General features: G+C 26.8%; 1 protein-coding gene across 1 annotated transcript in view; it reads right to left on the bottom strand.

Moving 5' to 3' along the window:
* Nucleotides 1-16,350: 16,350 nt before the first annotated feature.
* Nucleotides 16,351-17,221, bottom strand: part of LOC123301005 — a 260,841-nt gene continuing 259,970 nt past the window's right edge. The window contains exon 3 of the mRNA XM_044883715.1: nt 16,351-16,803. Within this exon, the coding sequence (XP_044739650.1) occupies nt 16,744-16,803 (60 nt within the window). The 3' untranslated portion in view covers nt 16,351-16,743. The remainder of the gene's footprint in view (nt 16,804-17,221) is intronic.

Below are 17,221 nucleotides of genomic sequence, written 5' to 3'. Positions count from 1 at the left end.
TATCATAAAACAAGTATGTAATTTAAATGACATAAAAGTATGACTTTCCTAAAATTGAACTCAAATATTTTTACAAAAACCACAGTAACGACCAATTTTTTTTGCTTAAAATAATTCTAAAAAGTGCATAGTTTTCAAAAATTAGTTTTTCTTACTTGAGTTCAATTTTACGTATCATATTTTTTAATTTTGGTAAAAGTTCAGTTTTAGCACTTTTTCTTATAAAACTTCCTAGAACATCAGGAAAAAAAAACATTTTCAAGCATTTTTCATGCAGATTATGAACCTGTATGCGACGATACCGAAAAATTCTTTAATTCAGGAAAATATGCTTTTTGAAAATATGAATTTTCTTGGTTAATACAAGTTATATTTTAAGCCTAAAATGGAATATATGGGTTAAGTTAATTAAACATATGTTTTATTTACCTTATTTATTATTAATTATTATTTTTTGGTATTTTATTTACCTTATTTATTATTAAATATGTTAAAATTATACAAAAATTATAAAAATATATTCAATAAAATAATATTTTTAAATATTTAAGTATTAAGTTTCAAAATAAATATGGCGTCAACATGTGACATCTATCTTGTTTGTGTAAACATGCAAAAATAGGGTTGACGACACAATTAATGGATAGTATGAAAGCCAAAAACAACTATTAATTTACGATACTCATGCTAACTCGATCCCGTTAAAAGTATGATTGACATCAAATCAAAGAGTGAACGCAAGGGCCAAAAACCCGCAGACCCGTCTTAACTCGACCCCATCAAAGGCATGGCCAACCTGTTGATTACGGGTGAATTCAATCACAGAGTGAACGCAAGGGCCAAAAACCCGCAGACCCGTCCTTACTCGACCCCATTAAAGGCATGGCCAACCTGTTGATCACAGGGTGAATTCAATCACAGAGTGAACGCAAGGGCCAAAAACCCGCAGACCCGTCCTAACTCGACCCCATTAAAGGCATGGCCAACCTGCCATGCCTAAATGTGATTCCCAAATTAATTAGATTAGTCACCATGTAAATTATTTTCAAATAACGAAGAAATGATGAAAAATTTAATTTTTTATCTTCTAAGTATACGCTTTGAAGAACTAATTAATTAAATGAAAACTAATCAGTTCTAAATAATAAAATTATATCTATTCCTAAATCTTCCCAAACGATTCCCAATTGAATAAGAAAAGTTTTAATGAAAAATTAAACTTAACATTTGCATAAATTATAAAATAAATTATTCAGTAATATTTGAATATTGGCGCCATATAACAATTAATGGTTCAGGTGTACGGTTAATTAACATAACCTATCAATCAACTAAAAAATAGGTGTAATTAATTAATTATACATTCCCAAACTCTGAAACCGTGTTTATCGTAATTCCCAAATGATTTCCTTTCGAATAACATAAAAATTAAGTGGTTTTAATTTCCTACCTGCTAACTATACGCTGAAAAAAGAATCATTAATTACAGGAAAACTAATAATTCCCAAATTCTAAAATTATATTCCAAAATCCTCCCAAACGATTCCCAAATGAATCGAAATAGTTTAAGTGAAAAATAACAATTTTATCTGCTAACTATACGGAGCTATACATTCCCAAACTCTGAAACCGTGTTTATCGTAATTCCCAAATGATTTCCTTTCAAATAACATAAAAATTAAGTGGATTTAATTTCCTACCTGCTAACTATACGCTGAAAAAAGAATCATTAAATTACAGGAAAACTAATAATTCCCAAATTCTAAAATTATCTTCCCAAATCCTCCCAAACGATTCCCAAATGAATGGAAATAGTTTGAGTGAAAAATAACAATTTTATCTGCTAACTATACGGAGCTATACATTCCCAAACTCTGAAACCGTGTTTATCGTAATTCCCAAATGATTTCCTTTCAAATAACATAAAAATTAAGTGGATTTAATTTCCTACCTGCTAACTATACGCTGAAAAAAGAATCATTAATTACAGGAAAACTAATAATTCCCAAATTCTAAAATTATATTCCAAAATCCTCCCAAACGATTCCCAAATGAATCGAAATAGTTTAAGTGAAAAATAACAATTTTATCTGCTAACTATACGGAGCTATACATTCCCAAACTCTGAAACCGTGTTTATCGTAATTCCCAAATGATTTCCTTTCAAATAACATAAAAATTAAGTGGATTTAATTTCCTACCTGCTAACTATACGCTGAAAAAAGAATCATTAAATTACAGGAAAACTAATAATTCCCAAATTCTAAAATTATCTTCCCAAATCCTCCCAAACGATTCCCAAATGAATGGAAATAGTTTGAGTGAAAAATAACAATTTTATCTGCTAACTATACGGAGCTATACATTCCCAAACTCTGAAACCGTGTTTATCGTAATTCCCAAATGATTTCCTTTCAAATAACATAAAAATTAAGTGGATTTAATTTCCTACCTGCTAACTATACGCTGAAAAAAGAATCATTAAATTACAGGAAAACTAATAATTCCCAAATTCTAAAATTATCTTCCCAAATCCTCCCAAACGATTCCCAAATGAATGGAAATAGTTTGAGTGAAAAATAACAATTTTATCTGCTAAGTATACGGAGCTTCAAACTGCTGTACTATTTTCTCTGTTTTATGCATTAACATTCATAAGAGCTAGCTTCTTACACGTATGTGCATGTATAGCTAACGGGATTAATTCCATACTGTATGTACTTGATTCCGCTGTTCTTTGCATGTTATTTGACTCTTCTTAATATGACGCTTTCGTTTAGGAGTAGCTTGCAATTCGCGAAGAGTATAACATCTGCATGTTTAGTGATCGATCTTGTATTCATCATAGCTTATTATTCAAGTGCTCATAAAAATAGTTATACAGAATGATCGATTTACATCTAGGTATATAAATATCACGAGTATGATAAAATACATGCGTTAAGAAATGCATCTAAGTGAAAGTTATTATACCATGTATATATGAAATATACATAGTATATTAAGTTTAGTTCCAAGTTTGTAACCCTTAAAAATAATGATGCTAGGAAAAAAATTTTGTCATAGGTGTTCATAATTCACCTAATTAGTCCATTTCCGGTTGTCCGTCTGTCCGTCCGTCCGTCTGTGGACACGATAACTCAAAAACGAAAAAAGATATCGAGCTGAATTTTTTACAGCGTACTCAGGACGTAAAAAGTGAGGTCAAGTTCGTAAATGAGCATCATAGGTCAATTGGGTCTTGGGTCCGTAGGACCCATCTTGTAAACCGATAGAGATAGAACAAAAGTTTAAATGTCCTTATCAAAAATTAAACAACTTTTGTTTGAAACATTTTTTCGTAAACATCACCCGTGAGGGCGCCAATTAGGCGGAAATTTTATAATATGTAGTATACTTGATTATCAGTTATGTATGTGTCACATGTTTGTATGTGTAATGTGATAAAGAAATCAACACTGACTATGCATGGTATTTCAACAATTAACTCAGTCAATTGTTTGTTTACACTTGTTATATATATGTGTTGAAGCTTCGATGTGCGTTGAGATAGTTGTAAGACGCTTGGAGAGTGGGAGTTAGTTGAATAGAGGTTAGTTGAATAGATGAACTACAACAGATAAGCCACGATAGAAGCCACTTTTACAATTTCATATAACACCTATAATACCTCTTACTCAGATGCATTGCTTAACGCATGTACTCTGTTATACTCGTGATAGTTATATGCCTAAATTATTGTTATTACATATTTATTTATTTGACTCGAAAACTCATCAATTTACAGCTTTTAACTATCATACATTATATTTATAAAAGAATTAAACATATTGCTACTCTAGCTTCTCCTTCCTTACGATTAATATTTTTTAATAACTCTAGAATATCCTTTTGTTTAAGTTCCTCTTTATAGTCCATCATTTCAATTATATCTGAACCACTTTCCAAATTAGCCCTTATCTCACTCAATCCTTCACAAAATAACATCAAATGCTCCTCACTTTCACTTTCACTGCATATTGCACATATTTTATTTTCTTCTACATCCTTTGCACTGTCATAATTCCAAATTCCAAGCCTAAATCTTGCAAATTCCCTTTTTTCACTATAAGCTCCAAATTGTTAATATAATGCGCTCCATCCTTATAGTGGTTAATTCTGGCGAAAAATTGTAATGATTGTTTTCCTCTAATATCCGTTAACATTTTTCCATGCCTAGATGTAAATTGAACATTCTGTATGTTTACTTACCACTTTTCTAAGAAAGGACTTACAAAAAAAGGATATACAAAAGAAACCACAAAAATTTACTGGCTGAGGCATTTATTGTACACGTATCATACTTTTTTTTATCATATCTTATAATAACCATAAATAAATGAAATTTGATTGTCCTTTGAGAATCCTACTGATTCCCAAGGAATATTTTATTAATATTATTTCACATTTGTTTGCGTATTTGGTTTTATCTTAGTTATCGATTTTTCTTTACTGAGTGAGAACATTCAGAATTTATTTATCTTTTTGTGGGTGTTATTTTTACGCAATCATGTTTGCCCGATTTTTGATTAATTTTTTTTTAACTTGATCAAAAACTCTCAGAGTGGTTTGTTTAACATTAAAGATTATCATCAGTTTTTTTTTTCGAGGAGGAGTATTAAATATTTTTACATAAATTGTAAAATAAACTAAAGAAATAAAGAATAGAATTACTCCTCAATTTTTGTTATAAATAATAAACAAATGATTCGAAAATTAAAATGTTGATGTAAAGGAGAAGGGCGGGAAGGAGAAAAGGAGATATATGTTGTTTTTTTTTCTTTATACATTTAATTAGACTTAATAAAATATATATTACTTAATTTATACATTTAGTCTCTATGGTTATAATGAATGATCATTATCTATCATTTCAAAAAAAATCAATACAATTTTTTTATTGGCGAAAACAGCGTTATTTTCCCTTGTTAAATGATGTAACTAACAGGAGGAGTTTTTTTTTATTAAGTAATTAATATAATGTTGAGGTTTTTAAAGTAAACAAGTTGGTACCTATTATTAAATAACTAAATTGATTAAATGGAGTTAACTGAATATTTCGAGCTTGTTTCGTCTGTAGTCAGTTGTTATAAGAAAATGAAACATTTGAGGGAATTTTGTTAAACATATTCGATTTAATTGTGACAAAAAATAACTATCCGACAATATTTTTAAGATCTCAGCGCCGCGTTAGTAAAAAATGAACCTTTGACTGCTGAACATTTTCATTGAATAAGAAGATCATAGAACGATTGATTATAGAATGCGTTGGTATATTTATTTATTTTATACAAATTTTGTATTATTGTATTTAAAGATTCCTTTCATTATTTAAAAATATTACTCTGTTATGTTTTTGATATTTGTAATTTTTGATAAGTTAAGCTATCCAAATTTCTCTTTGATTTATTTATTTTCCATTCCTTTTAACTTTTTGTTCTGCTTTTGTGTAAAATAACATTTAGTGAATTACATTCAGCTATTTGCTATTGGATATTTTTTTTAAAATTTTGGTTGCCAAAACAAATCAAAAATAATATATCCAATTTAAATTATGTAATCAGGTAATCACTATAAATAGCATATAATTAGCAACCATCTCTGGTGGAAAAAATATTTGAAGAAAGAATAAGAAATTCTGAAAAAGTCTTAGGAACTTTGAATTTCTCAACGTTTTCGGGCTAGACTAATTCAGAGTTATTCAGAGTTCTTAATACTTTTTTAAAGTTTCTAAGACTTTTTCAGAGTTTCCTAAGACTTATTAAGACTTATTCATTTTTCAAATATTTTTTCCACCAGAGATAATTATGGTGAAACATTACATCTGTATAACATTCTATGTCTATAAAATGACCGGTAAAAAGTTCCAAATAAAGTCAGTAGATAGAGTCTTCCTTCGTAGGATTGTCGAAATACTACTCTAAAAGTCAATTTTCGGAGAGTTTTCGGAAATAAAGATATAAAATTTATTATAAAAATTGTACAAAATTTAATTTTCATATAAATAATGTTTTTTACTTTAGTTTTTATTCCTCATGATATCAAGATAACTAACATGTAATGTCACTACAACTGGAAAACAAGTAAAAATAATTTTTATATTTTTTCACATTTAACGACATTTTTTAACTTTTGACAGATAGTAAATTAAAGACAAGGAGAAAATTATATTCTCAACAATTTCGGAACTTTAATTCGAAATTTTCACAGATTTGAAGAAAATTGCTTTTGAAGTTGTTTGCCTCGAACTTGAATAGGTTGTATCGAAGAATAGGCCATACTATGATATCACCTTCATGATATGACTAAACTCCAGCTTAATATTTTTTTTCACCCTTATTAATCTGACACAAAAGGGACTCTGATCGCAAAGTTGTTGCGACTATTACAGGACACTGGTTGGGCGACAGGCAGTGTATCACGACTACTGCAGGAGTTGTCACAGTGGTGAGGAGGGGGAGACAATGTCTCATCTTCTTTGTCACTGTCCAGCTCTTGTCATGAGGAGATGGACTTACTTGAGCCAACCTGTCTTTGAAGACCTCTACGACCTGGAGTCCGTCGACGTCAAAGCTCTCCCGCTGTTCTTAAAAGGCTCCAAATGGTTCATGGAGTAGTGGCCGGGGATGGGCCGACCCTTTTTCGGTATCACAACGGGCCCTATGGTCTAAGTGTGTCCTACCCAAGGACAGCCACTCTAACCTAACCTAATCTGACACAATTAAATTTGACATATCTAAAAAATATCCCAAAGTTTCAGGTGAATTGAAAAATTTTAATTTTAAATTTAATATTATAGGACTATTAAATTGCATAGTTGTGTAGTTAACAAACAATATTAAAAAAAAAAAAACTTGCATACTTTTAAATCATATGACATTAAAAATATAAAGTTCAATTATAGATATTATTAATATTACATTTACATGAACCCCTCCCATTGTTTATTGGTGCTGTCGTTTTTTTTAAAGCATTCCGCCAATAACAGTTTTATTTAAAATGATAAATAAATATTTTGTGCCTATTTATAGATAATAATATATAATTTGTTTTAAAAATAAAAAATGATATATTTTGTTTTGAATAATTTTGTATTTTTCAATAAATATTGCTTCTTCTTGCATTTCTACTCAAAAGATTTACTTTTTTTTGAAATAAAAATATTTACATGGATAAATATAGGAATGCCAAATATAAAAGAAAAGAAACATTATTAGAAAAATATAAACAAAAAAATATGGTATTTTTAAAGCGCGTATACATTGATTGTTGATTTAGGAATGTTTTAGATGTTTTGAAACCGCCATTTCATTCATGACATGAAAAATTTGGAAAAATTATTTAAAGAATGTGAACATTTTTTTTTCTTAAGATATTTGTATATAAATGTGTATTTGTATGTTTGTGTGTGTATTTGTATGTGTGTGTTTGTATGTATGTGCGCGTGGAAGTGTTAGTGTATGAGTGTGAAGGACATACATGTGCGTTTGTGCTTTTTTTGTGCTTTATAAAGTGCTTTATAAAAATTTACATTTATTATATTAAAATTAATAATACTTCAAATCACATGTTCAATTTTTTGTGTTCAAATTAGAGAAATGCCATGTAGTTTTCTTTTTTTTTCTGGAAAATTTTTTTTTTATGAATCAAAAAAAATTTTTTAGCTAAAACAAAAATAATTTTTGACTATTTTTTTTTTGTTTTTCCTATCTAAATACTTAATCTACAATTTTTTTTGTGAGTCTATATTATTAATTATTACTCTAAGTGTGCAGTTTTCACGTGCAAATTTTGTGCATTACCGAATAATTTCACTGCATAAAAATTGCATTTTACACGATGAAATAATCAGTATTTAGGTACAGACTGTGACATTTACATCAAATTTTTTTATAATTATAATATTGTTCGGCAATCATGTTTAAATGAGCACTTATATATGTTTTTTTGTTTTGAAAGAGAAAAATGAATTTCGATTTACGTATGGGAGAAACTATTGTTTGTGATTGGTACATGATTGCCATCTAGTAATTTTAGACAGTCATGGTTAATACATAGTTTTTTTTTGCATAACAAGAATTTTGACTATTTGTTATGTAAGGTGGCAGGAGTTTTTTTTTTAAATAATCTGCAATTAAATAGTTTTTTTTTTTTTTTTTCATTACTTGTATATCACATTTTTATAATAATTAATACAAATTATTTTTGTTAAAACAAATTTCTCTTCTTTTTATTAATTATACATATTTTATCATTATCGGTTATAATTGTAAGTAGGTAAGTAAGTATTCAATTCGATTTTAACACAAGATGTTAGCGACACGAGTAAAAAAATGTAAACCATACTTTTTAGACATAAGATTTATTCATTGAATGAAGAGGCAAAAGTTGTGATAGTATTCCTTCTTTTTTAATATAAACTTTATAGTTTGTGTTGTTATATACATTTTTTACTTATAATATTTTATTTAGGACCTTAAATTTTACAATTTTTTGTTTTGATTTACATTTTTAATTTTTAGGTCAAATGTTTTCATATAATACTGTGTCCAAAAAATAAGGTGACATTTGAATTTAAACTGCGCGCGTTTGTTGTGCATTATGAGTTCCTTCCGCCCGGCCAAACAGTCAACAAGGAATATTATTTGAACGTTATGCGTCATTTGCGTAACGCTATCCGCCTAAAAAGGCCGGAATTGTGGAAAAACAATTTATGGTTTTTACACCACGGTAATGCACCATCTCATATTGCACTCATAATTCGTGATCATTTCGTCAAAAACTCCGTATTTCGTCAAAAACTCCGTATTAGTGCGACTTCTGGCTGTTCAGCAAGCTCAAAAGACCGCTCTGGGGACACCATTTGATACGATAGAGCAGATTCAAGTCGCAGTGAAGACGGAATTGAAGGCAATCCCGGAAAGTGACTACAACCAGTGTTTCGAAGATTGTAAAATCCGTTGGCATAAGTGCATTGCATCGGGAGGGGATTACTTTGAAGGGGATGAAATTGATTTGGAAGAATAAATAAAGAATTTTCAAAATAAATACAATGTCACCTTATTTTTTGGGCACAGTATATATTTTTAGTTTTAATTTTATAGTTGTATTGGTTGTCTAATACAATTTGGAAATTTATGAAAATTTAGCGCTTTTTAACGATAGTTACACACACATTTCCGTTAAATCTTTTGTATCTATGCGAACTGACAACTATAGTTCATTTTTCTTTCGCTAGATAGAGTTTTTCGTAGTATTAAAATCGAATAGATTTATGATGTTTAATAGAGTTGTAGTTGAATTCTAGAATATCTTTTTTAACAAATACAAAATGTATTAATACACATATATAAACATCCTTTTTTTTATAATTATATAATATATATATTTATATATAACATTGAGGCAAAAGTGCATTATTAACTAAAAAATATTTATTACAGTCTGGTAAATTTTCTTTTATTAAATGATAGGTCTTAATTACATCAAATGTTTTATTAGTGCACCAAAAAACATTTATATCAAAAACATATATATATCATTATTTTAATTACATTTTTTATATAATTTATATATATATATATAATAATTTTATAAATTTTTGTATTTTTTTTTTATTTTTTTGAAAAAACGTTTTAATTTTTTTTAAGAAATCACTTTATACTTTTTTTTTTTTTAAATTTTCGGTGTGGTAATTTTTGTGCAGTCAGTGCTTTTTTTGTGCAACAAATATAAGAATATAATTATTATGTGCTCTCTCTTTCTATATAACAATATAATATTTTGTGTGACAAGGATATAAAGGACAGAATGAAATTGTTATGTCGTTTTATGACAAAAATGTATGGTAAATTTTTTTATTATACAGAGGGCGGATTTGTTTCCAACTCAAAAAATGTATGTAGTAAGAAAAAGCAATCATTTTTATTATAAATATGTTTTTTTTTCCATGCCAATTTTTTTCTTAACACAGTTTATTTACTTTAATAAGGCCCTGAGAGAAAATGTGGAAAAACTAGTACAGTTTTAATTATAAGAATAACAAAACTTGTATCAAAATATTTTGAAACACAATCTTATATTTAAAAAAAATTTATGGAAAATTTCCATCATCGTCAGTAGATTTTGCTAAAGCATCCTATACAAAATTTGATCAAACACATCAAATATAAATAAAAAAATTAATAAATAATTTTTATATCTTTCTTGTACTGATTACATTTTGTTAGTATTTTAACGACGAGTATGTTGCTTTTTTTTTTTAAATTGTGATTTAAAGATAATTTTGAAATGTATGAATTAGTTTCGAATATTGTGATATAAATTTTGTTGTTATTTGAAAAACTGTTTCAACTCGGAGTCAACAAAAATTTATTTTATAGTACAGTTTTTTTTTTTTACAGTTTATAATTAATTATAAGCATCTTTTTCTTCTATTAAAAAATAGTAATAAAAATTTTGCAAAATATATTATTTTTTGTGATTTTTTTTTTGTTCATATTAATTTTTAATGTCCTCAGAATGAAGTTTGTGTATTTTTTTTATTTTTTTATTTATTTTAAATTCCAGATGAAAAAATATTTTATTATTATTATTTTTTAAAATTAACAAATTTTTAATAACAAGTCATAATTAAATAGTTTGAAAGTTAATATGATTCTTTTACCAGCTAAAATATTTATTTTTTATTTTATTTATCCATTAGTCAAGATCAGACACATGTAGGTACGTCATACTTGTAGCTTATACCTCCATTATTAACGTAAAAGGTCGATCAAATTATTGTTACGTGACCATAACGTTTGCATTGTAATCACAACATAACAGAACATCATTTGTATATACGTGTATCCGAATTCACCATTTTGGTAGTTTGAACTATTCCTCCAGAGGGTTCAAGCGTTACACCATGAAGGTTATAAAGAAGGAGAAAGATCTCTATGTACTAAAGCATTAGCGCACCTGTCCCTGAAAATTTGTAGAATTTATAGTTAATTTTTAAGCCACCAGCCGCGCTGTCATCAAGAAGTAGTATCTGCGAAGTGGATGAAGTTAGTTGCATAATGTACAAATTGATATATCATTTCAAATTAGCGCACAACAGCCCGCCTTTATTGATACTTCTTAGCGGTCGCAGCGCCTCACTTATTTTATCCATATTTCGGGGACAATATTTTCTATAGCGATCGTTCTCCTTCTTATAAGCTTCATGCGTTACATATTATCTATAACGACTAGATATGCGTTGGTTTGTTATTCACCGATAGATGACTCTAAGCGCATAACATGGATTTTTAATATAAAATACCTATTATGTCCGTAGAGCCATCTATCGGTAAATATGACAAATCAATGCATATCTATTCGTTATAAATATGTAACGCCTAAACTCTCTGGAGGAGTAGTTCGGACTACCAAAATGGTGAGTTCGGATACGTATATAGAAATGATGTTCTATTAGGTATTCTGTATTTTTTGGATTTAGTAAAAAGATAGAATATTTATAAAATAATTCCTGATTACTTTTGTAATTTGTTATCTTTTTTTGATTGAAAGTAGAAAAAATAAGCTGTATTTCAAGGATTCCAAATAGTTGAAATGGATGCAGTTTTAATTAAGTAAGCTGAATTTATATTAGAACTAATCGGATTTCTACTAAATATAACTTAGCAATATAATATTTCAATAAATTAGTTTATTTCTTGTAAATATCTAGATTGTAGAGTGTTTTGTATCAATTTATTTAGGTTAAAATCTTATGATATTCTTATCAAAATTAATATCATATTTTAACTAAAATTATTGAATCAGTTGTGTATATACTTAATAAATTGCCAATATAATATCAATGCAAGCCTACGGTGGCTCATGGATGAATTATTCTTTGTAAATAAAACATCGCCCGTGGCTTATATTGTTATATAAATACACTTTTAAATATTCATAAAATATAAAATTCACCAAACCATTTTTGGACAATTTTTTCCATAAACATCTGATCCAGCCTCCATTTTTAGTTAAAATCATAAAATATCAATTATGATCGGATCCAAACACACACAATTCACTTTCTCGAATTATATTCAACCATTTTATCATAAATAATCAAAACTGGCGTCAATTTTTGTAGTTTTTTTTTTATTTTTTAAATTGAGTACAAATATAATAATAGTTTTATTAAAAACCCAATAATTGAGGCCAATTTATGACGTCATATATATTTTCCATAAAAATTATTTATAAAACTATGACCCCCTAAAAAAAGGGCAACGTAAGCTAATGTACTACAATATAAGTATATTATTTTTTTTTTTTAATATAACATTAAAATTTAATGACATATAAGCATTTTTTTTTGGGATTTTAAAAATTTGTTTTTTTTTTTTTTTTTTTTTTTAATTGACATAAACATGCAATTTTTCTAATAACATTAAAAACTACTATTATTATTATTATAAATATTTAAGCATTCACACTTTTTTTTTTTTTTTTAAATATGCAAATTAGGGGGTAACTTGTGATTTATATATTTTTAGTTTGGTAAATAAATATGACGCGAATCTTATACATGAATGCCATCGAATGAATCTTTCCAAAACTTAATATAAATTGATACAAAAATACCCCATCAATCTATTAAAAAAAATTATGAATAATGTACACTTAAGTGTAAAAAATATTGAAATGATCTAAAATCAATGTAGGCAAAACATTTTAACATCTTAATCAAATATAATATCAAAATTAAGTATGTGTTGATAGACTCATTTAATATCCCTATATTCATATTATAAATGTGAAAGTAACGATGTTTGTTTGTTATGCTGTCACGCAAAAGTATTGACTGGATTTGAATGAAACTTGAGAATAATATAACTCATACATCAGAATAACACATGAGCTATAATTTATGAAGATATATTTAAAAAAAAGCCTTTTGTAAAACAGGGTGAAAGAGATACAATTTATGGACACCTGTTCAACCAAGATTATCATATATACTTCTTACATTTAAAAAAACATTGAAAACGTATTATTTGACGCATATAATTTTATATGTGTAAAACAATCGAAGAAGTGTGATTATTTCATATTCATTGAAGGAAGTAGTTTAAAAGAAATAATTATTTTTACATAATACAAAAAAAAAAAATTGTTTTTTTTACCGGCTAGTTTTAATCCTATTTTCTCTTAACTTATTCCAAATAATAATTAATTTTTTTTGTAAGAAGTATGTCTGATAACCTTGGTCGAACAAATGTCCATATATTGTATCTCATTCACCCTGTTTGTTTCATAATATTTTATTTACTTCTTAATGATCTTTTGTCAGTTATTTTTGCACAAAAATGCGGACGAAGTATCAAAGATGGAAGTATCTCTATAAGCTACTTGTTACAGGCAAATTAATATCTACGTTTTTTTCTACATTGTCTTAGGGGAAAAATTTGTTGTGTATTTGAGGTTGTATTCATGAAACTCTCTCTAGACGCGCATTTATATTGTATTTTAAACCTTGTTAACTTTTATCTGTTGTTCACTAGTTCTTTCATACCACAAAAGTAGAAAGAATTTCGATTAATGCTTTCAAATTAGTAATCATTCTATTATTTACAAAATCCGAACTTTATGAAAATACAAATTAAATGGACCTTGCTTAATACTTTCATTTGATAGAAATACAGCTGAAAGAGAGTAGAAAAATTACTTTTGTGAATTTAAAATGAGCAATGACGACGAATATTTTGTTTGTAATTTCTAAAAATCCATAACTCATGTTGCAAAAATGTGGTCTCTTAGAAAAGTTATCAAAAACTCATTGTGCCTGTCTGAGTAAGACAGTGTGCATTGAAAATAATTTAAAATAGAAGCCCCACAAATATCTGAAACGATGCTTCAAATTAATAAAGCATTTTTTAAATATTTTATGTTGCGTACGAATCTTTTAAATACAAAATGAAATGCTATAAGTTTAGTAGATACACGTATCAATAAATAATTGAAATACTTTTTATATTATTATTTGTTTAAATAAGTTCAGTTTGTTTGATTGAGAGTGTAAAGAGGGATAGAAAAATAACTTTGTGTGACATAAAATCTTTTTATACAAATGTCATTGACTTGTCCTCAAAATGTTCTCAAAGCTCACTTTTATTAAAACATAACCTATGAATTACACAGGCATCCATCGTATACGTTTTTTTTATACCTTTTTGTTCACAAAAGCACTCTTCATCATAACTTTACGAGGTATACTTGCTTTTTGTTTTATTTCTTAAGAAACAAATATAAGTTTCTCTCTTTTTATTTGTGTACTATTTCATTTATTTTAGACGATAAAAGAATCATATAATTTTCAATTCGATATAACAGTCATAACAATTTTTTTTCATAGTTTCAACAGATAAATATTTAATAACAAATTAAGTTGTAGAAAATCAAACAATTTTTCATTTTTTTTTTATTTTGAATATTTTAGAAAAAGCAGGAATGTTGTTTTATTTTTGTGTTTTATCTGTAATAATATTTCTAGTGCTGATACCTATCGTTCAAAGTTTATACTATTTTTTGATTTGTAAGAAATGATTAGTGGAAATTTGTTTACTAGGAATGTTTTTGATTATTAATTAAAAAATATTTTCATTAAAATGGTTCGATTATTCAAGACAAATAAAATAATAATAGAACTGTTTTCAACAATGTCCTAAAAACATAGGTTAGATTTGTTAGGTTATGTCCCAGAGGGAATTAACCTAAACTCTAAGAGATAACATGAAAAGAAAATCTTATTTAATTTTGATGATAGAATTAGAGTTGGTAAATCGAATAATTTACGTTTCGTTGTAAATAAATTATAGTATAATAATAATATTTAAAAAATAATTCAATTACAAATCAGTCTCATCAATACAATTAAAATAAGTACTATTTTAAAGTTTTAATGTAATAATGTGTTTTATTATGAATAATTCTTAAAAAATAAGTTATTTTGTAGAATTGTTGATAATTCTAGAGATTTAAAAAACAATTTTTTAGAAATGAATAATTGCTGCTTGTTTTTAATACAAATTGTTAGTAGGAGTATATTATGGAAGCCTGAATGTGTCACTGTCAATTTATGAGAAAGTAGCACTACACTAGCTTATTTTTTTAAAATGTGTACTACCCACAAGTAAACACAAGTAAAACCAACTATTAAGCTAGTCATTAGTTCACTTTCAACAAGTGCACTTGTGACTTGTGGCATTATGGAAACGAACCACTTTGAAGGTGCTTTCTCATAAATTGGTAATGAGACATTCAGGCTTCCGTAGTATATTATTTATTTTTAATTTTTTAGAACATTTTTTGAAAGCAATTTATTTTATATTATTAATTATTTTTATCATATTATTCTTTATCAATCAAATATTATTGTTGGAAATTTATCTAAAGTTATCGAAGTTTGTTTGAGATTGAATTTTTAACTTTTATAAGTGCTCTGTCTATTTTAGAAGGGAAAATTATGCAAAGTTTACATAGAAATTATTAAAATTAGGTTATATCTGTGTAGCTGTAAAAAGTGTTCTTGGATACACTTAAAAAATCAAATCTTTTGATTAATAATCGAACCACCTTAATGTAAAATTGATTTAGGAATACTGTTTTATATAATATATATTTTGTTTCGTTCTATATATAGTAAAAAATATTAACTAAAATAAATTTTTTGTATAGGCTCGTTAAATTTTGTTTATCTTTGGTTGTTATTTTTATATGTATTCAGTATATTAAGAAGGGGGGGAGGTTGTTTTGTTGTTTCAAATAACATTCATTTTGTTGTTGTTTTTCGGAAAAAAAGATAAATAAAGAAATATAACAGAAAAAATTCTATATTTAAGCTAAGCTAAAATTATATATATATTTTTTTTGGAATAAAAATTATTACAAATTTAAGTAATAATAAATACACTTGTTTTTTTGTTAAAATGAAAAATTTTTGCTACGTGAAGTCTTTTTCCTCTCTGTAAAATTGGATTTTTTTTTCTCTAAAGCTAAAAAAACAGTTTAGCTTTATTGTTTTTTTTTAGTAGTAGTAACTTTACAGAAATAGTTTTTTTTCCATTTTTCATTTGAACTATTTCCCTAATTACAATTTTTATTTTTTTGCCCAATTAATTAATTAATTTTTTTTCGTTTATTTAAACTATTTCATTTGGAAGGAACTTCATTTTTTTTTTGTTCAAATAACCGTTTTTTTTATCTATCCTACCGTAAATAAAAATAAATTAGATACTTTGAGGGCATTTATTTTTTAGTATAAATTAAATTGAAAAGTAAAAATTAAACTCAGCTACATTTTAAAAATATTTTTTTCCAAGCAATGGAGAGGAATGATTTAATTGGTGAGGAAGGGATGGGTGCTTCAGTTAAGAAATGATGTTTTTTATTTATTTTTTTTTTGAATAATGGCGGATTAATTTCTACGATGAGATTTTTTTTTCCTTTCCTATTTAATATGTGAGGTAATAGACACCTAAGACAGAGAGAAGAATTTTTTAAAGATTTTGATGGAGTGAATTTTATTTATAATAATGATATTTGAAAGTTTTTTCTTTTTCAAACTGATTTGTTCTTCTGAAATGACTTTTTATTAAGTTATGAAAATTATTGAATTATTTTGTGGTGGGTTATGAAAGGTTTATGGATTTTTTTGATTGTTGTTTAACGTCCTCTGGCCCATCGTAATAAAGCATCTGCTAACACATCCAAATGCGCCTTTGTCTGAAACAAATAAAAAGTATTCATTAATGAAATTGTTAATATAAAAATTAGTATGTTATTTTCTCCAAGTTATTGTACAGGTTTAATATCATTGATTCTCCAGATTTTCTATTCAAATGTGTACTTAACACATATTATTTGAAAGATGTTTTCGTCATGACAGTATTTACGAGGTGGCTTGGAAAGTTTTAATCAATTTTTTTCTGTTCCAATTTTCTATTATCTCTTCTTAAAAGAACTATAAATAGATCTAGTGCCTAAAAGGTTGACTTGAACGGTAATCTATCTACTGGTAGTCACTTTAATGAGATTATAATAAGTATATATGTTACAGTCAAAACCCTTATCTGGTCAAAGCTACTTTTACTGGCAAAATCAGTAAAAAGTACTTTTGACCGCAGGCTTCCAAAAATAGCAT

Source organism: Chrysoperla carnea, chromosome 5, assembly GCF_905475395.1.
Source record: "Chrysoperla carnea chromosome 5, inChrCarn1.1, whole genome shotgun sequence".
NCBI lineage: Eukaryota > Metazoa > Arthropoda > Insecta > Neuroptera > Chrysopidae > Chrysoperla > Chrysoperla carnea.
This window is presented reverse-complemented; position numbering and strand designations above follow the sequence as displayed.